This window comes from Panthera pardus, unplaced genomic scaffold (assembly GCF_024362965.1).
Source record: "Panthera pardus isolate Hobbes unplaced genomic scaffold, ASM2436296v1 HiC_scaffold_21, whole genome shotgun sequence".
In the NCBI taxonomy this organism is placed as follows: Eukaryota; Metazoa; Chordata; class Mammalia; order Carnivora; family Felidae; genus Panthera; species Panthera pardus.
In genome coordinates this window covers 9,315,737-9,336,652 of record NW_026526777.1, presented here as the reverse complement: position 1 = coordinate 9,336,652, position 20,916 = coordinate 9,315,737, and the positions used below count along the sequence as shown (strand labels likewise).

The window sequence follows — 20,916 nt, the reverse complement described above, 5'->3', positions numbered from 1 at the left end:
CATTTACTTCATCTTATGTGTTCTAAGAATTACTATTCCATCCTACAAAAGGTTCTTGGTTTATCTCCTTCTCAATTTCTGCTGCTACTACTTGGTTCAGGGCTCCCTTACTTGAAAACTGCATCATGATGATGGCCTGATACTTGGTTCCTCTGTGATCTCTCAAAAATATATCTATCCTATGTAAAACCGCCAGACTAATTTTTTTTTTCCTTCACAGAAACACTTACTTTGCAAAATTCCCATCCAAGCTCAAGATATTTTGGTGACTTTCCACTATTACTGATCTTCTAAATTGAGATGCTTAAATGCCCAGGCAAGAGTAGTAATCTATCAGAGGGTACCTGAGGCCACAAGGGAAATGTGACATATCTTCCTAGAGTATCATATTTGATGGCAAGTAATTTAAAAGATTACTCCCCACCTTCCCCACTGTCTTCTTCTACTTATATCATACTGATATAGAGTTGAATACGAAAAGAATTTTTTGGGGGGCACTGGGTGGCTCAATTGGTCAGGCGTCCGACTCCTGATATCGGCTCAGGAACTCACGGTTCATGAGTTCGAGCCCCACATTGAGCTCCTCACTGACCATGTGGATCCTGCTTGGGATTCTCTCTTGCTCTCTCTCAAAATAAAAGAAACAAACTAAAAAAAAAAAAATTATGTATTTTCTTTTGAGAGAGAGTGGGCAAGGGAAGGAGGAGCAGAGAGAAAATCCCAAGCTAACAGCACGGAGCCTGACACAGGGCTCAAACTCACGAATTGTGAGATCATGACTTGAGCTAAAATCAAGAGTCAGAAGCTTAACTGAGTGAGCCACCCAGTGCCCCCCAAATATAAAATAAATAAAATAAATTAAAATAAAATAAAAAAAATTTTTTGAGCTCAGATGCAGAGAATTCAATTCATCATTATTCTTGGTTCATGACCATCATTGGTGTGTTCAAGGGCCTCAAGCATTCATTCAGTCTTTCATTTAAAATAGCAAATATCCATGAAATCACCACCAACATGAAAACCAAGACATGAATTTACATTTACATACACCTCTTTGATCCTCCATTGCATCACCTATTATTATCGGTAACTTTATAAAAAGTCTACCACATGCTGTAATTCTTAAGGACTTACTCTTTCCACTCAATATTATATTGCTAGGATTAACCCATGTTTTGGCATGTATAACTCTAATACATTCATTTGGAGTGTTGTATAAATATACCCTAATTGATTTATCTATTCCTCTACATGTAGATAGGCATTTGAGTTTTCTTCAGATCTTGGTATTAAAGAGGGTGCTCACATGAACTTTTTTTTTTTTTTTAATTTTAAAGCAAGTTGGAAAGAGGGGCAGAGGGAGAGAATCTTAAGCAGGCTAGAGAGAGACAGAATCTTTTTTAAAAAAATATTTATTTATTTTTGATAGAAAGAGAGCTCAAGTAGGGGAGGGGCAGGCTGAGAGAGGGGGATCGAGGATCAGAAGTGGGTTCTGTGTTGACAGCAGCAAGCCCGACGTGGGGCTCAAACTCATGAACTGTGAGATCATGACCTGAGTCGAAGTCAGATGCTTAACGCACTAAGCCACCCAGGCGCCCTGAGAGAGAGAATCTTAAGCAGGCTCCATGCTCCGTGAGAGCCCAACATGAAGCTTGAGCCCATGACCCCAGAATCATGCCCTGAGCCAAAATCGAGAGCCAGACACTCAACCGACTGAGCCATCCAGGCTCCCCTCACATGAACACTCTTGTACCTTTGTCCTGGTACCTTTTGAAAAGTTTCTTTTGGATACATGCATAAAAGCAAAATGGTTGGTCAAAGGGTATGCACATATTTACCTTTACAGAGTAAGGACAAACTTTCCAAGGGGCCTGTACCAATGTATACTCTCACAAGGAATGATTAAGAGATTTTGCTGATCCACATCATCTAGATATGGTCCAACTTAAAAATTACTTAAAAATTATGGTAACATATACGTCACACTAAGTTTACCATTTTACCCAGGTATAGAGGTACAGTTCAGTGGTAAGAAGTCCATTCACATTGTTGTGCAACAATCACACATGACCATCCATCTCCCCAACTTTCTCATCTTCCCAAATGGAAACTCCATACCTGTTGAAACAATAACCCTCCATTTTTCCCTCTCCCCATAGCAACCACCATTCCACTGTCTTTACGGATTTGACTACTCTAGATACCTCATAAGTGGAATCATGCCGTATTTGTCCTTTTGTGACTGGCATGTTTTGTTTTTGTTTTTTTTAATTTTTTTAACGTTTATTTATTTTTGAGACAGAGACAGAGCATGAACGGGGCAGGGGCAGAGAGAGAGGGAGACACAGAATCGGAAGCAGGCTCCAGGCTCTGAGCCATCAGCCCAGAGCCCGACGCGGGGCTCGAACTCACGGACCGTGAGATCATGACCTGAGCCGAAGTCGGACGCTTAACTGACTGAGCCACCCAGGCGCCCCTATCTATGTTTAATGTTTTAAGTAAACACCATACTTTCTCCCACTGTGGTTGTAGTGGTTGTACATTTTACATTCCTCCCAGCAATGCGTGTTCTAATTTCTCCATTTCTCCACATCTTCACCAACAGGTTATTTACTTTTTTAAATGTTTATTTATTTTGAGAGAGAGAGTGAGCAGGGAAGGGGCAGAGAGAGGAGACAGAATCCTGTCAGCACAGAGCCCAGTGCAGGGCTTGAACCCACAAACTGTGAGATCATGACCTGAGTGGAAATCAAGTCAGATGCTTAACCGAGTCACCCAGGCGCTCCAGGTTTTTTATTTTAAAGAATTGCCATTCTACTGGATGTGAAGTAGTGTCTTATAGATTTGATTTGCGTTTTCCTAATGATTAGTGATGTTGAGCATCCCTTTATGTGCTTATTGGCCATGCGTATATTTTCCTTGGAGAAACGTCTGTTTAAGTCCTTTGCTCATTTTTGAGTTGAGTTTTGTTGTTGTTGAGTTGTAGTTCTTCACATATTCTGGATTTTAATCTCTTTTATCAATATATGATTTGCAAACATTTTCTCAATCTCATAAATTGCCCTTTTCAGTTTATTGTATCCTTTCGTGCACAAGTTTTAGATTTTGAAGTCCAATTTATTACCTTTTTCTGCTGTTGCCCATGCTTTTGGTGTCATAGCCAAGAAATCATTGTCAAATCCAGCATCATTTTTTCCCCTATGATTTCTTCTAAGAGTTTTATAGTTTTAGCTCTTATGTTCAAGTCTCTGACCCATTGAGTTTTTTGTATATGGTGTAAGATAAGCATGTAACTTCATTCTTTTGCATGTGGATATCCAGTTTCCTAAACACCATTTATTGCAAAGACCGTCCTTTAGCCATTGAATGGTCTTGGTACCCATGTTGAAAAACATTTAACCATATAAGCAAGGGTTTATTTGGGGGCACTCTATTCTATTTCACTGGTTTATAGGTCTATTTTTTTTTTTTTTAACATTTATTTATTTTTGAGACAGAGAGAGTATGATCAGGGGAGGAGCAGAGAAAGGGAGACACAGAATCCGAAGGAGGCTCCAGGCTCTGAGCTCTCAGCACAGAGCCCAATGTGGGGCTCGAACCCATGAACCGTGAGATGATGACCTGAGATGAAGTCGGATGCTTAACTGACTGAGCCACCCAGGCGCCCCTATAGGTCTATTTTTATGCCAGTATCACACTTTTTTGATTACTGAGGCTTGAGAGTAAGTTTTGAAATCAGGAAGTAGGAGACTTCCAACTTTATTCTTTTTCAAGATTGCTTTGGCTACTCAGCGTCCTTAGAGTTTCCATAGGAATTTCAGGATGGATTTTTCTATTTCTGCAAAAAATGCTGAAATTTTGACAGGGATTGCATTGAATATGTGGACTGTTTAGGGTAGTATTGACATCTTAACAATTGAAAGTTTTTCAACCCATGAACACAAAATGTCTTTGTGTCTTATTTCTTTCACCAGTATTTTGTAATTTTCAGTGTACAAATCTTTTGCCTCCCTGGTTAAATTTATTCCTAGGTATTTTATTTTTGATGTTATTGCAAGTGGAATTGTCTTCTCAATTTCCTTTTTGGATTATTATTATGGAAAATAACTGATTTTTTTGTGTGTGTGGATTTTGTATTCTGCCACTCTGCCAAAATTTGCCTACTAGTTCTAACAGTTGGTTTTTTTCTGTGGAATCTTTGGGGTTTTCTACATATGAGATCTTGTCATTTGTAAACAAAGACTAATTTTAATTTTCCCTTTCCAATTTGATGGCCCAACTTTTCAGGCTTTATCTCCAGATCTGAGGTTCTCATTCCCTCCCTTCTGCTCCTTTCTTTTAGATATTTTTGTTAAGTTTATTTATTTATTGTGTGTGTGAGAGAGAGAGAACAAGCAGGGGAGGGGCAGAGAGAGAGGGAGAGAGAATCCCAAGCAGGCTCTGCATTGTCAGCACAGAGCCTGATGCACGCCTTGAACTCACGAACCAGATCATGACCAGAGCCAAGACCAAGAGTCAGTTGCTTAACCAACTGAGCCACTCAGGTGCCCCTGTAGTAAAAAATGTTTGAGCATTAAATGGCTACAGCATCAAGCTTAAGACTTCTTATCAGTCTCTCAAATATACAACATAAATCTTAACATTTATTGGTTTATAAACTCACTTAAGAATTGGATTTTAAAAAAACTAGGGCTCTTTGATTCAGGGGAAAAAATGTGCATACCAAGTTCTTTGCACAGTATCAGATTCATGGATCTGCTGAATTTCAACTTTGTACCTCTTATAGATATAATCCAGTTACTTTACCTAGTCAATTCCATTTCTATTGAATATATATTCTCTTTACACATATTGGTTGTTTCTACTACATACAGGCTGTGCTGTCCTCCCTCCTTCCCACTCCCAATTCAATGTTTTCAATCACTGATTCTCCCATGTCCTGATTTCACTTTTTCTTCAAAGTCAAGCTAAAATTCCCCATTCTTCCAAGGTATTTATCCAACCTATAGTCCTCTCTCCCGAAAAGTATCATCCACTCACTCATTCATTATATATTGAGAAGCTTCTCTGTGCTGGCCCATGTTCCAAAAGCGGGAGATGTAACAAGAAGACAGTTTCTGCCTTCAATCCAGAGTGCTGGGTTGCCCAGAAGGCAAATTAAACACACACTTGGGACACACACTCACAGTGAAAATCATTTGAAAAAATAAGTATTCCAAAAGACAGTAAACTCACATTTCACTTTAGCATTAGTTTTATTTTAAATTATATTTGGGGAAGGGGCCTCATAATCTTTTCAGTGCTTAGTGTTTCTGAAGGTCTTTATCTAGTCCTCCTAGCCTAGTGGAGAAAAAAAACAAAAACCTTCCCCTAAAAATCCGTTTTTCTCCTGTTTTTTCCAATGTGAATATATTCAGGTACCCAAGGGGGGAAAAATTGGGAGCTGCCCTCAGCTCCTTCCTCTTCTAAATTCTCTATATCCAATCATCTTTGTAGTGGAGAAGGATCACTATTGGCTACATAAAAGAATGGCTTGTGGGGGGGACATAGGTGGGTGTGTAACTAGAGACCATTTAGAAGTCTGTAATGCAAAGGAAGACAATGGTAACCTGAGCTAAAGTGCAGAAGGAATTGAAAGATGTAGAAAAGAGAGAGAGAGAGAGAGAGAGAGAAATGAAGCGGGGAAAATTTATCACATTTGGTGATTAGATGTATAGGATAAAGAAGAGGGAATAACTGAGGGTAGTTCCTGTTTTCTGGCTTGAAAACCAAGTGGTGCTACTCTGTAAGAGAAGAAAGGAAGAAGGGAATATTGGACTTAGTGTAGAAGAACTGGGTATGTTCAGTCTGGGATCTCCAAATGGAAATGCCCACTTGGCAGTCGGATATCAGGTCTGAAAATCAGGACAGAAACTCAGGCTGTAGATACTGCTTTATGGATCATCAGAAGACAGACGGTAACCAAGGTTTTTTGTTTGTTTTTTTAAAATGTTTATTTTTGAGAGAGAAAGACAGAGAGAGGAAGACAGAGGATCCAAAGTGGGCTGTGCGCTGACGGTAGTGAGCCTGATTAGGTGCTCAAACTCACGAACCAGGAGATCATGACCTGAGCCAAAGTTGGACATTTCACCGACTGAGCCACGCAGGTGCCCCATAACCGAAGCTTTTGAAGAGAACAAGAATCCAGGGAAAATGGATAGAAAAAATAAAATTAGTTCAAGGATTATGTGCTAGGTGATTTAATAGAACCAGTAACAATAACAATCAACACTTCACGTGCCCTTTCTCTGAGCCTGGTACTCTTCTAAACACTTTACCCACAAAATCTTTAAAAAAAAAAAAAAACCACCTTTGGATTTAGGCCTCACTACCATTATGCTACTGCATATTCTAGGAAACCATGGCACAATGCAGTGAAATGATTTGCTTAAAACTGCACATCTACTGGAGTGGCGAAGCCAAGATCTGAAGACAGGCGGTCTGACTCCAGAGTGGTGGTCTCAGTCCTACATAAACCTCAAAGTAGTTCTGGAAGGTAGGCATTTTTATCTCTGCGAATTTAAACTCAAGTGAGGCTCGGAGAAGCTAAATCACTGATAGTAATAGGGCTCACACCTAGTGGGGTAGCATTCAAACCTAAGGCCCATATCCGTTCATATCTGTTATAAAGCAGGGGTTTAATTTCTCTCGTCTTTTATGATGCCTGGCCCGGTCCGAAACATTCGTTTAGAACCAGTGTTGTTACTAACACTTCTAATAATCACATTGCAGGTTTAGCTCCCATTTACCTTCCACAAGTTACTGGAGGATGTACCATAACGTAAGAAAGTATAAACTAAGGGAGAAGATATGGGTACATGTAATAGTGAATCCTATCCAAGAGAACAATAAAAGGAAGTCCCAGGACAAAAGCCTTGTCATAGGCATGGGGACTGAAGGCAGTACAGTAAACTCTGAAATGGTGGTCCTCATGGGGAAAACTTTTGAAATCTAAAAATCTGTACAACTGAAAGATTAAAAAACTTGGGATATAGGATAAAGGAATCTGGTAGAATGTAGGAAGTGTGTTATTTTAACTTGCCTCTAGCACTGTTCTTAAACAAGACCCCATTCTTAAAAATGGGGTCATGATATTGTTGCCCCAGGAAATGATATCCTAGCAGCCCATGGTTCTGTAGTAAACTTTTACATAGGAGTAATAGAAATTCCTCTTATTGTATTGTTGATTGTTACTGTATTGAGGCTTTTTTCACTTAAAAAAATATATATTTGTTTAGAGAGAGTGAGAGAGGCAGGGAGTGAATCCCAAGCAGGTTCTATACCGTCAGCGCACAGCCCAATGCGGGGCTTGAACCTACAAACTGAGACTATGACCTGAGCTGAAAGCAAGATACTTAACAGACTGAGCCATTCAGCCACCCCACATTTTAACACCTCTGAATGGCATGCATCTTACAATCGACGGCGCGTCACGGTTTCCCTAGTTGTTTATTTTTTCTTAGCCGCTTATGTTTCATCTTACGTGTTGGATTTGAGGAACTGTGTCAGGCACAGCTTTAAACGCTGTATAATATACTTTCTCATTTAATCCTCTGAACAGTTTTATGCAGCTTGTATTATTATCACCATTTTGCAGATAAGGGAACTTAGGCTCAAGGACAAGATGTTCAAGGACAGCTGTCAATGAAGTGGCAAAGCTAGAACAGAAAACCGGGTCTGATTTCAAAGGTCATGTTCTTGACAGATGGTAGTTAACATTTGTGGTGAGCAGAGCATAATAGCTGTGGAACCACTACCTTGTGCACCTGAAATTAATGTCACGTTGTGAGTCAATTGTACTTCCATTAAAAAAAAAAAAAAAAGAAAAAAAAGTCATGGGGTGCCCGGGTGGCTCAATGGGTTAAGTGTCTGACTTTGGCTCAGGTCACAACCTCCCGGTTTGTGAGTTCGAGCCCGGCGTCTCTGGCTCTGTGCAGGCAGCACTGAGCCTGGAGCTTGCTTCGGATTCCGTGTCTCCCTCCCTGTCTGCGCCTCCCCAGTTTGCACTCTCCTCTCTCTCAAAAATAAACACTAAAAAAACAAAACAAAGAAACAAAAAAAACCCCCCACCATTAAAAAAAAAAAAAAGTCATGCATTTCTTGTGCTTCAATATTTACACAAGTGATACAGAGTTGAATAGAAACCTACCCTACCCAAACCTTTAGTCCAATGGTGGTCTAGCTCCAATGGGAAGTCTTCTCAACTTCTCCAAGAAACGAATTTGCCTTCATCTATGCTCGCATATTTTACAAATACCTCGATTATATCTTATTATAATGTATGACTTCCAAGAACTTGGAAGTCAGCAATACTATCTTAATCACCCTCTCTGACCCTACAGGGCTTACCTCTGTACCTACTACCACATAGAAATTCATAGTTCAAAGGAGACAGGTTCTCTGCTGCGAACTCTTAAGAGACGAGAAATGCACATAAAACTAAAAAAGGCCAAAAGTAGCATTACAGAACTCTCAGCACATCGGAGTTTAAGTGAAAAGAACCAGTGGTAGAAAGTACAAGCCAAGGGGAGCCAGTTGAGCCAGCTTCCAGATTTTCATAAACACCCACTCCACACAGACATAATCAGTCTGAAAAAGCTGAAAACCTCTGCACAGGCTGAAACCAAGCTTCTGAGGCATTTTCTTTCACTGCTACGGCATTTAAAACGAGTTACCAGCATCTAGAGATTGAACGTTCACATGCATCAAGACTTCTGTATTTTCCTGGAGAGCGCGAAGATAATCAACACTGGGAGCTCCTTCTCCCAGGGAAACTGGCCGGATGTTGAGAACCCATCGTTCCTTTCAGAGAAAATGATCGCTCCCTCGTTCATGCTTAGCGCCTCCCATCGTTTCCTTGTGCCCAGCCTGCATAAGATGATTTATACGCCGCCACCGTCGGCATTTGGGTTTATGACCCCTTCTCTGGACTCGCCACTCACTGCTCCACTACACCACGTACTCTCCACCGCCCGCGTCTTTGCCTAGAAAGGCCTCTGCTTCCCCGCAAAGCACTCCTACCCCTCGAAGCACTGCTCCGATTCCTTTCGCGGCTGTCTCTGACCACCCCCTCAACTGGGTCACAGCAGCCTTCGGGCCACACCTCTCTCAAAACCCTAATCGCACCGTCTGTACAAGTTTCTCTCCTTCGCTAGGACGGGCGTTCCTTGAAGCCAGCAGTCACGACTAACTGATTTCCGCGTCCCCAACTCCAACTCCGTGGCCTGGCACCTAACGCAGGCGTTCAATAAGCCACCTGACCGGCCGTAGAGGTGTGGCTGGGGCAGAGGTGCGGACGAGCGGGCACAGTGGATTCCGGCAGGAAGGAGGACATCCCATCAGCCAGGGCCGCTGGGCCCAGTCTCGCCGCCGCAGTTCCGGCACGCCCGCTCAAGGCCCAGCTCTCGCGAGATTAGGCCTGAGCGCCAGCCCTCGGGGCGGCGTGGTTCCCGCTGTGTTCGCGCGGCCACGCAACTCTCCGGAAGTAGCCCTTCCGGCGCCGTGCCCCGGAAGCGGAAGTGTGGCTCCGGGCTGTCAGAGAGCGTTGCTCGGTGGTCCTGAAATCTAGGGAAGCCGTTTTCGCTTCATTTTTGCTGGCTCTCGAGCGCTTCCCCCCTGGCGGGTGGGAGTGCAGAGAGGAAAGCGCAAGATGAGCACCATGTTCGCGGACACGCTGCTCATCGTTTTTATCTCCGTGTGCACGGCTCTTCTCGCCGAGGGTGAGAGCGGCTGCTTCTCTGACGTTTGATCACCTTCCGAGGGGAAGGATCCTAAGGCGCGGGACCGTCGGGCCACCAAGGGAGTGGTCGCGAGCGTTGCTTGCTTAGGGTTGGGATGGGAGGGCTCATCCAGGGAATCGGGGTAACTCGGGAACAGGAGCGGGAGGGGTCGCTAGGGTAGATTTCACTTGCGTATTTGTGGAGACACCTTCATATCATGTCTCCGTTGTTTTGGTTGAAGAGTCCATTGTCTTAACATTCGAAAAAAGTTAGCTGCTGGTAAATATAAAGCAAAAAGTTGAAATCCCTCCTTACCCAGCAGTCACCACTAATAAGTTTGTTGTGAGCGTTATAGACATTTCTCTATTAGCATGTTGCTTTTGATGTTTCAGGCATCACCTGGGTCCTGGTGTACAGGACAGACAAGTACAAGAGACTGAAAGCGGAGGTGGAAAAACAGAGTAAAAAATGTGAGTATGGCAACAGCCTTTAGCTGTAGCTCCCATATATCAAGTTCATTGAGCTCATGCATGTTCACAGTAAATATTTTAGGAGCACCAACCGATACAAAAACTGTATAGGAATACAAAGGTGAATCCGATTTGTATTGGAGCTATATATAGATATGTGCAGTATTGGATATTTTTATGCAAAACGTGTAATACAAATGGCAGTGCTACGGGACATGAGAAGTACTCGTTATGTGCTGTGGTGGTTCTAAAACAGAGATCCCGTTCACTTTTGAGCAGCCCTGGAAGCGTTTGTGATGCAGATGGCCTTGGTGTCCTCCTTGGGTAGTTAGAAATTGGATAGAGAATGAGATGGGGGAAGGATGGGGGTGAAGAAAATAGCATGTGTGCAAAAATGTGGGCATTTTAACAAGAAAGTGTGTTTGGGGACCTAGGTCATTACGATTAGTATCAAGGTAAGCAGTGTCTTCAGGGATAAGCCAGGTTTCTGATGTGTGAGGAGGTTGATGGAGTTTGAGGAGAAGGTTAAGAACACGTAGAGTTTGCTGTCTTTGAAATCCAGCAGGAATTCTCCAGGACGCAGCTGAGGGAGCTGCGAGAGGTATTACGTGAATGGTTCCTTCCAGGTTTGATGTGGCTTTCAGTGTCCTTTTCTGCCTTTTAAAGATTAAATATAACTTTTGTATCTTAACATTTCTATGACTTTCTGTATTCTATGACATACCTTTATGTCTTCATAAGAGTTTATAGGGTTTTCTTCTTTGCAGTATCTCACCTGATCTGCATAGTAGCCATTTATGGTTATATAAATATTACCGTCTCTGTATAGAAAAGAGATTGAGGCTCGGAAAGGTTAAATGACATACTAATGTCTCAGCAAACAAAGAATTAGAATCCAGACTTCTACTTTTAAAATTATAGTTTGCTGCTCCTTCACTTATTCAATGTGGATAATGTACCTCCACATATAGAAACCAAGCTCATTATCTTTATCTTCACTAATGCGGTCCTCTTGCAGTATTTCCCTATGTGGTGAATGGTACCTCCATGTCTCCGATAGTGCAAACCTGAAACCTTGACTGTGAGCCTTTCTTCACTTGACTTTCAGAGTTTGCTCTTATCTTGCTGATCATTCTGTTGCAGTTTCCTTGTTGGTTACTCTTCTTAACCTCCTATTGTTGGTGACTCCAAATTTGTGTTTATCTCTCTTTTTTTTTAATGTTTATTTATTTTCTGAGAGAGAGAGAGACAGAGCACGAGCAGGGGAGAAGCAGAGAGAGGGAGACACAGAATCCGAAGCAGGCTCCAGGCTCTGAGCTGTCAGCACAGAGCCCGACGTGGGGCTTGAACTCACAAGCCAGGAGATCATGACCTGAGCCGAAGCCGGACGCTCAACCGACTGAGCCACCCAGGCGCCCTATTTTTAATCTCTATACTCACTCCCTTGGTGAACTCAATCATGTGCTATATTTGGCAATGGCACCTCAATTTATATCCTGAGCTCTCTCTTCTTAACGTGGGATTCATATATCCCTGTAAAAGCTCACCTTGTGGTGAGCTTAGCATAACATGTAAAGGAGTTGGATCAGTATGTTGTATACCTGAAATGTAACATTATGTGTCAGCTATACTCAAAGAAATTTTTAAAGATTCATGTCTCAGTTTGGTCAATTACACTGTAATGTCTAACACACATTTCAAACCCAGCATATCCAAATTGAATACTTGTTTCTCACTTCCAAGCCTCCTTCCTTGGTAGCAATCGTGATGGCAAGTGTATCCTTCTACTTGCTCAGGCCGTAATCCTTGTGCAATTATCTTTAACTCTTCTCTCACACCCCGCCTCTAAGACTTTTGCACCACCTTCAGATACATTCAGAATCTGACCACTTTTCATCACCTCCATTGATAACTGCCACAGTCCAAGACACCTTCATCCTTTGCATGAATTATTGCCGCAGTCTCCAGCAGGTGTTTCTGTTTACCTGTGGTCTGTCCCCAAGATAACACAGAATGATCCTTTTTAAAGACTCTTGGCTCATGTCCCATCTCTGCTCATAACCCTGTGATGGGGTCCCATTTTCACTCAAGAAGAGCCAAAGTCCTTACAGTGGCCTACAGAGCCTCCCCTATTTCTACTCTGATACACTTTTCCTCTCAACACACGCTGCTTCAACCACACTGACCTGCTTGCTGTTCACTGTGTATCAGCCATACTCCTGTGCTGGGACCTTTCTACTGGCTCTTCCATCTGCCTAGAATGTTCATGTCTCTGATGTCTGCTCAGCCAAGCCTCTTACCTTCAAATCTTTACTCAAAGTTTACTTCTGTGAGTCTTCATTTGACCACTGTCTTTGAAACTGCTCATCTCTTCTCCCACTACTACTCCTCATTTTCCATATCCTGCTCTATTTTTTCCCTCATGGTTCTTGTCACTTTCTAATATATGATTTGTGTATTGTGTTGCTGTTTATTGTTTATCTCCACTTGCTAAAACAAAAGCTTCACTAGGACAGGGTTTTTGTTGTTGTTCTGATATATTCCACGCACCTAGAACAGTGACTGGCACGTACTAAATGTTTCATAAATATTTGCTGATTTGAATACTTTCTTCTCTCACTCTGTATGTGCAGTCTACCCTCAAGTTACTATTCTCCTCTTGGGAAGCTTTCAATCTCTCTACATCCCTCCAGTCCTGCCACCACCACATGGTCTAAACTTGTATCATGTTTCATTTCATCTACTGCAGTAGCCTCCTCATTGGTCTCCCTGCAGCCACTCGAATTTATTCTCTATAGTACATCTAGAGTAATTTTTTCAAGACACAAATCTTATGTTACTTGCCCTTCTTTTGTTTTTTGTTTTGATGTTTATTTTTGAGAGAGAGGGAGACGGAGCACAAGCAGGGGAGGGGCAGAGAGAGAGGGAGACACAGAATCCAAAGCAGGCTCCAGGCTCCGAGCTGTCAGCACAGAGCCTGACGCGGGATTCAAACCCACAAACAGCGACCTGAGCCACCTAGGCGCCCCTTTAATACAACTTTTAGAAATAATACATGTACTGTACTGTTTGCTAGTAAGGGAAGTATGCTGAGATAATATACAGAACAAAGAACGTAAATAAACTAAAGCTAATTTTTGACATACCTATTCTTAGTGCATTCATAGGTGGACTATGATAGGTGGATAGATCAAAGATAGTAAATATAAAATTTAAATATGTTACATTATTCCTCTTTATTTATTTAAATTTTTTTTAATGTTTATTTTTGAGAGAGAGAGAGAGACAGAGTGCGAGCAGGGGAGGGGCAGAGAGAGAGGGAGACACAGACTCCAAAGCAGGCTCCAGGCTCTGAGCTGTCAGCACAGAGCCCAGTGTGGGGCTCGAACCCACAAACTGTGAGATCATGACCTGAGCCGAAGTTGGACACTTAACCGACTGAGCCACTCAGGCGCCTCACATTATTCCTCTTTAAAAGGTTACTTTTGCTTTTACTTTTTTTATCATCATATTAATTGAAATGCATCCAAAGAAGTTGGTCTTAGCTTCCTTTGTTTGTTTTTAAGTAATCTCTATGCCCAGCGTGAGGCCCGAACTCATGACCCTGAGACCCAAGAGTTGCATGCTCCGCTGCCTGAGCCAGCCGGGCACCCCAGTCTTAGTTTTTTTGACTCTCCTGATCTCCCTACCTTGTGCATAGGTCTGTCGTGGCAGTTTTCTGTACTATAATTGTTATTCGATTGTCTGCCCTCACTAGATTGCTCCTCAGAGGGCAGGGATCATGTTTATCTTTTTATCTACCTAGAACAGTGCCTGTTATTTGGCACCAGTAGCAGAATGAATGAATCCCTACCTTCTGGAGGGGATTGAATATGAGAATGAACTGTAAGTAACCGTAGTTCTCTGAGAGAGCAGAATTTGAAAATCATGCTTAGACTCAACCTAAGGCAATCACCCTCAGCTGATGGCTTAAAAGCCATCTTAGTTTTTATTATGTTCCATCAGTTATTATTATTGTGGCCTTATGTAGTCCATTATAGGTGTTTGGTGATGCTTACAGTATTGTTTTAGCCTTAGATTGCTGCGTCTGCCTTGTCCTGCCACCAGGTGTGGGAGTAGATCAGGTGACTTACTCATGACCATAATCAAAGGCAGGTGTAACTTTCTTGTGAGCTTCTTTCATTGGTTCAGCTGTGGTAAAGCCTCCTTCATTAGCATAATGCATGATTAATTTTTGCCATATTACTATGTTTACAGTGGAAAAGAAGAAGGAAACAATAACAGAGTCAGCTGGTCGACAACAAAAGAAGAAAATAGGTAAGATGAGTTACTGGTATACACAAAATTTACCAGAAATAAATTTTGGAAATTTGAAAAATTTTAAATTAGAAAAATAAATTCTTAGGTAATGAAAATATAATGTAGTTGTTAACAGTGGTAACTCATGTTTGTATAATTTTGTGGTTTACAAAGTACTTGAATACATTCCCTTGATTGTCTCTTGTCCATTTTGTAGGATAAGTTCAAGCAATTGCTACTTTTTTCTCTTAGCTTTGAAATTTTAGTTTTTGTAAAATGATGCTGACCATTGTAGCTTTTGAACTTGGCTGAGGGTTCTTGGCATAGTTTGATAAAAGTGTATTTTTTTTCACATCTGACATTATTTCCAGTTAAGTCTGAGTAACTTGTATTGTTGCCATGGCTTCCTTAATGAGAATTGACTAATGATGGAAATCCACCAGGGGTAGGAAATTTTCTGCTACGTAATTTTTATCTGATCTGGAGAGTAATACCTGTTTTTGGTTTTTCAGCGTATTTTAGAACTTAATTTCAAAACGTAATTCTGTTCCGAAAAGATAAGTGATGAGATATGATTTGTATTTATACTTTATGATACTTCTTTATTCTGAAATCAGGAAAAAACTGTGAAACTGTGTGTTTGGTTCAGAAACTGTGTCTCTGCCTAGGTCACTGCCGTTAATTATATCTTAGGAGAGAATTCTATCAAGCTGGACTGTGCTGCCGTCCTGTTCTGATTAAAGCTTTTGAATTTAGTGTAGCTGATGGTTTCTAAATGGCTGACTCATTTAGCTCCGTGGCAGGATGCTGCTGTAAACTTACTCTGGCTCAGGTGCTCTGGTCGGCACCAGAGAAACAAAAGTAGAAAAAATTCTATTAGAAGTCTATTCAGAGAGGGAAAACCGACCAATGCCGTATGGGAAATACTTTTGTAGGGGTATATTCTGAGTGTTATAAAGGTAAAGAGAAAGGGTATTTAAACCAAGCTAGGGGATTCGTTTTTCTTGAAGAGATAATGTTTTAGTTGAATCTTAAAGTTTTAGTGTGAATTAGTTAAAGAAAAATGTAAGTAAATAAAATAGTGGTCAGAATTTATTGAGTACTTAACCATCTACAGCACACTGAAGTAAGCACTTTACATGTTGTTGTTTTTTTAAGTTTATTTACTTATTTTGAGAGAGACAGTGTGCACACAAGGTAGGGGCAGAGAGAGAAAGAGAATCCCAAGCAGGCTCCACGCTGTCATCCCAGAGCCCAATACGGGGCTGGATCCCACGAACCCGTGAGATCATGACCTGAGCTGAAATCAAGAGTCCGACACTTAACCGACTGAGCCACCCACGTGCCCCAAGGCGTCTTTTTAAAAATCAACTTTACCTTTTTATATGTGTCTTTTTTGTCCTGTTCTGTTGGGAATGGTCCCTAGTGAAAAGTGGAATCAGTGAAATATGTAACACACACCTTAAAATTTTTTTTTACATTGATTTTTGAGAGACACAGTGAGAGCGTGAGTGGGGGAGGGGCAGAGGGAGGAGGAGACAGAATCTGAAGCAGGCTCCACGCTCTGAGCAACAGTTCAGCAGAGAGCCCCATGCAGGGCTTGAACTCACAAACCGTGAGATCATGACCTAAGCCAAGGTCAGATGCTCAACTGACTGAGCCACCCAGGCGCTCCTGTAACGTACGCCTTTTAGGCAGCCTCAGACATAATCAGCTGTTACTTGCCCATGACTAAAATGCCTCATTAGTAGGACTAATGAGAATTAGTCTTAGCTTCTATACCATCTGACTACATCTTGTACAGCTGATCGTGCTCGGCCGTGAATTTATCAGAGCTAGGCAGGAGTGAAGCAAACATCTGAGAAATTTGCGTTTTTTACCTCCTCTAAAATCAAGTGAATATTAACTTATTTCTGAATTATTTAAAACCCAACTAAAACTGCTTTATTTGTATATGGTCAGTACTTAAGAACAATTTGAGTTGAAGAATCTTCAAGAACTATAGTAGTGTTGGCATGTTTCATATACCTGTGTTGCTATATTTTTGTTAAGCCATGTATCCATACAGCCTACCTTGACAATACTTAGGGTTATAGTTTCTGTTTGGACATAATTGGAAAAAATGGAATAGAGCTTCAGAAAAACCGTCGCTTTAGTTTGCTCTCAACTTTGAGGCTCTTTTTGCTTTTTCTGCCTCTTTAGGCTACCAGCTTTCTCATAAAGGACTACTCTTCCTAGAAAAGTGTTTTTGGTATGCTTTATCTTCAGATCAACTTTTATTATATTGCTGAGTCATTCATGAAACAATTGTTGAGCACACACTACAATGTTGAGCAACTAACTACATGCCAGTTACTAAGGATACAGAGGTGAAGAAGGCATAGAGGTTCCTTGTCCTCCAAGAGCCTACCATCTAGTTGGGTTTATGGGTATAGAAACAGATCATTATAACAGAATGTACAAATTCAGTGAGTATAATGATAAAGATGTATATGGAATATTCTGGAAGCATAAAGAAAGGACTGCTAATCCAGTGTCTTAAGACTACATTGTCTAATACAGCAGCCATTAGCTACGTTTGGCTTTTTTAATTAAATTAAGTTAAAATTTTAGTTCCTCTATCACATTGGGCCACATTTTCTTTTCTCAGGAGCCACATGTAATTTGTGACTACTTTACTGGCGGCACAGATACAGAATATTTTCATATTGTAGAAAGCTCCATAGAATAATGCTGACTAAGGAATCAAGATTTTCAAAAGGAGATGAGACAGCTGAGGCTTAAAAGTTGAGTACTAGCTAACTAGGAAGGGGTTGGATAGGGACAGGATAAAACATTCTAGGTAGAAATCCCAGTTGGTCAAGACTGAGGAGTTTTGGGGGATGTGTGGTTCTCAGAGCTAAAATGAGAACAATCCAGGGAAAGTTGAGACAGTTTGTCATCCAAGTAGAAAGGACTTCATGAACAAAGACGTTGAATCCAGAGAAAAACTTCATATAGAGGGTGTTTGGTGTTGCAGCAACATAAAACTTAATGGGTGGGGGGAGGGGGTTAGCAATGAGGCTGCAGAATAAGCAGGGCCAGACGGCCGACTTGCAGGTGACGCCGGGACATGCTCTTGAGGATGAAAAGCCATGCCAGAATTTTAAGCGTGGGAGCATCACAATTTTGGTCGGTTCTGCCTTGTGGGTAGATCTAACAGGCAGCTACGTGGAAGATGGATTTGAGGGAGCAAGTTTGGAGGCAGTGAGACGTGCTGGGAGACTTGAAATAACATAGGTAAGAGGGGTTAGAAATCTTCATTCAGATGTGGTAGGAAGGAGGTGAGCAGGGGGAGGGTTTCATAAGTATGAGGTAAAACTAATAGGATGTGGTGTTTGGATGAGAAAGTAGGGAGTCAGGGATATGCCCAGGTTTCTAGCATAAGTGCCTTTTATAAGTACCTTTTATTTTATTTTATCTATTTTTAATTTTTTTGAACATTTATTTATTTTTGAGAGACAGATCATGAGCAGGGGAGGGGCAGAGAGAGAGAGGGAGACACAGAATCCAAAGCAGGCTCCAGGCTCTGAGCTGTTAGCACAGAGTCTGATGTGGGACGCTCTCAAAGCCATGAACCGTGGGATCGTGACCTGAGCCGAAGGCGGATGCTTAACTGACTGAGCCACCCAGGCTCCCCTCTGTAACTTTTAAAAATTTCTTAGCGGTAGTCCCTTCCATCTGTAGTTATTTTAAGCCTACCTTCTCATCATCTCATACCCCAGTCCTTAACCCCACAATTTAAAAATGTCCTGTTACTTTGTAAGAGGACTGCCCGGATAGAAAAAGAGCTCCTTCCCCCAAGACAGACCTCAGCTTCATTGCTCTTCGTTTATTTTCTTCCATATACCTGCAGCATCCCCCTGTCTCCTGTCCATATCCTTTCCTCCCACGGAGAACAAACTGGATAGGAGCAGTTCAGGGCAAGAGATCATATATTCATCCCACTGTGTACTGTTGGGAAACTGCGGTCCGGTCTGCAGGCCAGTCTTCCTGTAGGCCTGTTCTTGATCCTCCTTTCCTTTACCTATCCAAATTTGCTAGCCCTCACGCCAATTTATTCTAATGGTAGATTTTTTTTTTAATTTTAGAGGATATTATATTTTGATTTTATAATCTTCCCGGGAGGGTGGGGATTTTTGTGTGTTTTGCTCATTCATGTATCCCCACTGCTCAGAAAAGTACTTGGCATGTAGTAGGTAATCAGTAAGTATTTCTTGGATAAATTAATCCCGGTGATAATAATACATGATCAAAGAGAGCGATAGCATAGTGTATATACAGAATATTGGGCTGGCAGTTGGGAAACTTGGATCTAGTCCTGGCTTATGTGATCTCTGACAAGTCACTTACCCTCTGCAGGGTCTCGGTTTCTTCATAGAAACCATGAAACCCTTTATGTTGATGGGAAGATGGTAAATAAGGGCATTAGCGCACACTTGAGACTTCTTCAGCAGCTGGGGTTGTGTGTGTGTAACGACTTTCTTGAAATCTATGTCAAATTTTCTAGCTTTCTAAGTGACTTACCTGTAAAACTGTTTATTTGTGGCGTGATGAGTCTGTAGTATGAAAGAACTTGAATTTTAAGTTTATCTTGATTGGCTTTTATTTTTTAGACTATGCTCTCTTGAAGAAACTGAAAGGGGGAAAAGCATCAGAGATGGTAGTAACTCATAGTTGAAACCTAAGTGCAGTCATTATGTTTACACTTCCCATCAGTGTAGTGTAAGAGTATACCTTAATGTGGAGTTAAAACACTAAATACCAGAGATAATTTTTAACGAATCTGTAAAGATTCTTATTTTAGGGGCACCTGGGTGGCTCAGTCGGTTAAGCGTCCGACTTTGACTTGTGGTTTCGAGCCCCGCGTCGGGCTCTGTGCTGACAGCTCGGAGCCTGGAGCCTGCTTCGGATTCTGTGTCTCCCTCTGTCTCTGCTCCTCCCCGACTTGTGCTCTGTCTCTCTGTCTCTGTCTCTCTCAAAAATGAATAAACATTAAAAAATTTTTTTAATTTTTTATTTTATTTAAATTGAAATATTTTAGTGCTCTGATACACTTGAATTGTTTGCTAATATAAAGTATACAGTGTTCCAGGTATTCAGCTCATCTTCTTAAGTGATACTGAGACAGAAGTGCTTTTGTAGTCACCAGTCAGTGACAGTTTAACATCTGCTTTGTGCTCAGCATTGCGTATATTAACCAGTTCATTAATTCTTTTCAGAGAGGCAAGAAGAGAAGCTGAAAAATAACAACAGAGACCTATCGATGGTAAGAGTCTTAAGTACAATTTTGTGATAAACTACAAAATATTTTTTTAGCAAAAGGCCCTGATTTGCATTAAGTACACCGTACTTACCTTTTCAGAAATTCACCCCATAATGTCCTGGGAGTTCCTGGACCAGACAGAAGTGAAAATATGCTCCTGGGCTTAAACTTTGATTTCAGTAGTAGGAAGAACTCTTCTGGGCTGTCCGGAGCTCATAATTTGTCCCTCTCACACAGTTCTTGATAGCTTCCCCCGTGTGTCTTAAATGAAGTAGTCTGTTTTCTTTTTTATGTGTTTTATTTATTTATTTTGAGAGAGAGAGAAGGAGAGAGAGTTCCAAGCAGGCTCCGCACTGTCAGCACAGAGCCCGACGTGGGGCTCGAACTCACGAACCATGAGATCATGACCTGAGCCGAAGTCGGATGCTTAACTGACTGAGCCCCCCAGGTGCCCCTGAAGTATCTATTTTCTTTTTCTTTTCTCATGTCATTGCTGAGTCTTTGGTTTTCTGGTGACCTGTGTCAGCCCAGTATCTGAGTTGAAGCGTTAGAGATGGCCTTTATTGTTGCCTTTGTTCTTTAGAGGCCTTTTGTCCTGAGTGTCAGGCACACCATAAAGTGTGAAGACAAGTGATTTTATTACCCATTTACTCATTATTTGTAAGCGGTAGAGTTTGTTCAAGCGTGTCTAAGGCATAGGTAGGCTAATTATGTGGCTTGACTAATTTTTCTATTTAATTTCTGTATGTTTAACACAGGACATTTGAACTGTGCAACAGTTGCCTTTGCTTACTGAGAGACCTTTGCTATATTATCTTCCGTTTCTTAAAATTCTTACTAATTTAAAGCTGTAACACAGAAGTGCATCTTTTTGAAAATAACTTTTCTGTTGACATAATTATAAATGTTTATAACACCAAATTCAGAAACTACAGAAAGAAGAGAGAAAAATTACTGATAAGCCTGTCATCCAGAGATAACAGCTATTTTTTTTTTTAAGTTCGTTTATTTATTTTAAGAGAAAGAACTCGAGCAGGGGAAGTGCAGACAGAGGGAGAGAGAGAGAGAGAGAGAGAGAGAGAAT

The 20,916-nt window shown here is 41.3% G+C and overlaps 1 protein-coding gene across 1 annotated transcript in view; it reads left to right on the top strand.

Moving 5' to 3' along the window:
• Positions 1 to 9,538: 9,538 nt before the first annotated feature.
• Positions 9,539 to 20,916, top strand: part of TMCO1 (transmembrane and coiled-coil domains 1) — a 38,281-nt gene continuing 26,903 nt past the window's right edge. The window contains exons 1-4 of the mRNA XM_019465707.2: positions 9,539 to 9,758; positions 10,151 to 10,228; positions 14,486 to 14,545; positions 19,789 to 19,835. Of these exons, the coding sequence (XP_019321252.1) occupies positions 9,689 to 9,758; positions 10,151 to 10,228; positions 14,486 to 14,545; positions 19,789 to 19,835 (255 nt within the window). The 5' untranslated portion in view covers positions 9,539 to 9,688. The remainder of the gene's footprint in view (positions 9,759 to 10,150; positions 10,229 to 14,485; positions 14,546 to 19,788; positions 19,836 to 20,916) is intronic.